The 2,510-nt window shown below is 36.8% G+C and overlaps 1 protein-coding gene across 1 annotated transcript; it reads right to left on the bottom strand.

Annotated features, from left to right (window-relative positions):
• Positions 1–1,224: 1,224 nt before the first annotated feature.
• On the bottom strand, positions 1,225–2,082 carry LOC123198077 (pentatricopeptide repeat-containing protein At3g09040, mitochondrial-like). The gene is made up of 3 exons (XM_044612653.1): positions 1,723–2,082; positions 1,552–1,641; positions 1,225–1,428 (listed from the first exon to the last, which is right to left on the bottom strand). Exons 1-3 carry the CDS (start codon positions 2,080–2,082, stop codon positions 1,225–1,227), a joined length of 654 nt encoding a protein of 217 aa, XP_044468588.1.
• Between the last annotated feature and the right edge of the window lie 428 nt (positions 2,083–2,510).

The following is a 2,510-nucleotide window of genomic DNA, read 5'->3' as shown; positions in this document are numbered from 1 at the left end:
ATGTCTCTGCAAATATCTTGCTACTTTGACATATCTAGAAAATCCCAGCTTTGAGGAATTTCAACGGAAATTATAGTTTTGAACATTATTTTCTCGATATATAAAGAAATTCATATAATGCTTAAAATTTACAAACATAATTTTCACTAGCAGAGCAGTTAATGAAATGTTAGTATTTTTAACTTGTATATTTCTACCTTGAACAAGTAACTTCCCCTTCAAACTTATCTCTAACTATCAATGATACAAATTAAAGCCTTCAATTTGAACTGTCCTTCTAATCATACAGCTAAAATGCAGTGATGAAGACAACAGAATGCCTAATTTGAAAGTATGTATCGTTGAGTCTTAAAATTAGTCACCAAGCAATATTCAAGTCTGCTATATAACCCATGGGCTTAACCTTGTTCATCAACTCTTCTAACTTGGCATAGATGTCATCCTTCTGCGGGTGTTGATGATCACCTGAAAAGAATTTGTGAACTTTACCTTGTTCAAAAATCCAACTATACCCTGGTTCCTTTTTCACACCCCTCTCTTTCATTACTATTCATAGATTAAGACCATCCTCAAAACTCCCACCTCAATATATGTGTTAGATACTAGAACATAGGTAGCTGAGTCTGGTCTAACAGAAATGACCTTCTGTGCAGCAATTTCACCCAGCTCAACATTGCCTTGAACTCTGCATTCTCCCAGCAAGGTCTGCTAGATCATTTTGCTGGGTTCAGTTGGCACCTTTCCTATAAACTCCATTGCATTGTCCTACCGAACCCACATGACCAAATATATCAACAATACAAGCATAATGTTCCATCTCTGGAACCAGACCATAATTTTCTTCGATTTCTTGAAAATATTTTAATCCTTGCTGTACCACCAATCCTCCATGGATGCCAGCAAACAGAAGTAACAGAATTAGCCTTCATACCTTGTTGGTCCATCTTTTTTCAAGAGTTGGCAATTCTCTGATAGACCATGTTGCGCATAACCCTTTATCGTAGCTGTCCATTAGACAGTATCAGTGGTTAAAATCCTATTACAGACCTTCTCTGCCTCTCTTACACTGCCACATTTTGCATACATGTCCACTAGAGCACTTTCTATGCACTTACCCATGGCCAACCCAGCCTTGCCCTAAGGACCATGAACTTGCCAACCGTACTCAAGAAAACATAGGCTAGAACAAGAAATCAGGACTCTGCAAAAGATAATTGGTTAGGTCTAAAGCCTTCTTCCCTCATCTATGAAAAAATAGCCAGTGCTTCCTCCCATTCCAAGCACTGAGAGTGTGCAGTCACCAGGGTTGTCCATGACACCATCTCTCCATCCTGTAAAAAATCTTTTTACATCTTCAAGAGCTCCACATTTGGCATATGCATTAGCAATTGCATTACAAATATTAATAACAATCACATCACACCCAGACTTCAAAGCCATAATATGAATAAACATCCAATTTTATATCATTTTGATGCATTCTTACATAGATTTCTAAAGCCTCTTGACTACACCCACTTTGTGAATAGCTGGAAATCATGGCATGTTCACCTGAAAATTAACAAAATTTGAGTGAAAAACAACTTTTGCTTCCTGCCAGGATCCACATTTTGAGTACATATCAATGAGAGCTGTCCCCACCTGCACATCGGACTCCATACCCAACTCAACAGCAACAGACTAAACTTCTTTGCCCTTGTCAATATCTCTTTACTGGCCTACAGCTTTTAAAACACTAATGATTGTATATGTATTCGCCCTGATTCCTTCATTCTTCATATGTAACAAATGATCAAATGATTCCAAATTCATTCCACTTAATGTAAAACCCAAAATAATGGCATTCCAAGAAACTTCATTATGTTTTGCCATGGTGTTAAAAACCTTAAACGAGTCTTCAGTAATCCTGAACTTTGCATACATGTTAAGAAGAGATGTAGCCACAAAAGTATGAGAATGAAAGCCTCTTATAACAATCTGGGCATGCAGCATTCTACCCAATTCAATACATTCTAAACCAATAGCTGTTCGCACAATTGCAGAAAACGCAAAAGTATCAGATAAGACTCCATAACTAAGCATTTGATAAAACTACTTAAATCCATCCAAGAAAAATCTATTCTCTGTTGAACCAACAATCATGACAGTCCAAGAGAATATGTTCCTTTGGGACATTTGATCAAATACCCAAAAAGCAGAACTTAAGTCCGAACACTTTGAGTAGGCATGAACCACGTGGTTCAACAAAATTAACTGTTCTTTGTCAGAAAAACTTGATTTTAATGCAAACCCATGAACAGTTTTAGCTTGTTTCAAACACCCTTCATGGGCAGAGTCACGTAGGAGGTCAATTATGACAAATTTTGTAGGAGAAATACCTTACTTTTTAATATATTTCTTCACACCCTTTTTACAGAGAATTAGTACACATATATACAGGTTCTAGTCTATTTTTGGCTATACATAAACTATGGCTATGATAAGGCTTGACCCTTGAATCAAGGGATTAT

This window comes from Mangifera indica, chromosome 15 (genome assembly GCF_011075055.1).
Source record: "Mangifera indica cultivar Alphonso chromosome 15, CATAS_Mindica_2.1, whole genome shotgun sequence".
Lineage (NCBI taxonomy): Eukaryota > Viridiplantae > Streptophyta > Magnoliopsida > Sapindales > Anacardiaceae > Mangifera > Mangifera indica.
The sequence above is the reverse complement of the archived record's forward strand: the minus strand, read 5'-3'. Positions and strand labels throughout refer to the sequence as shown.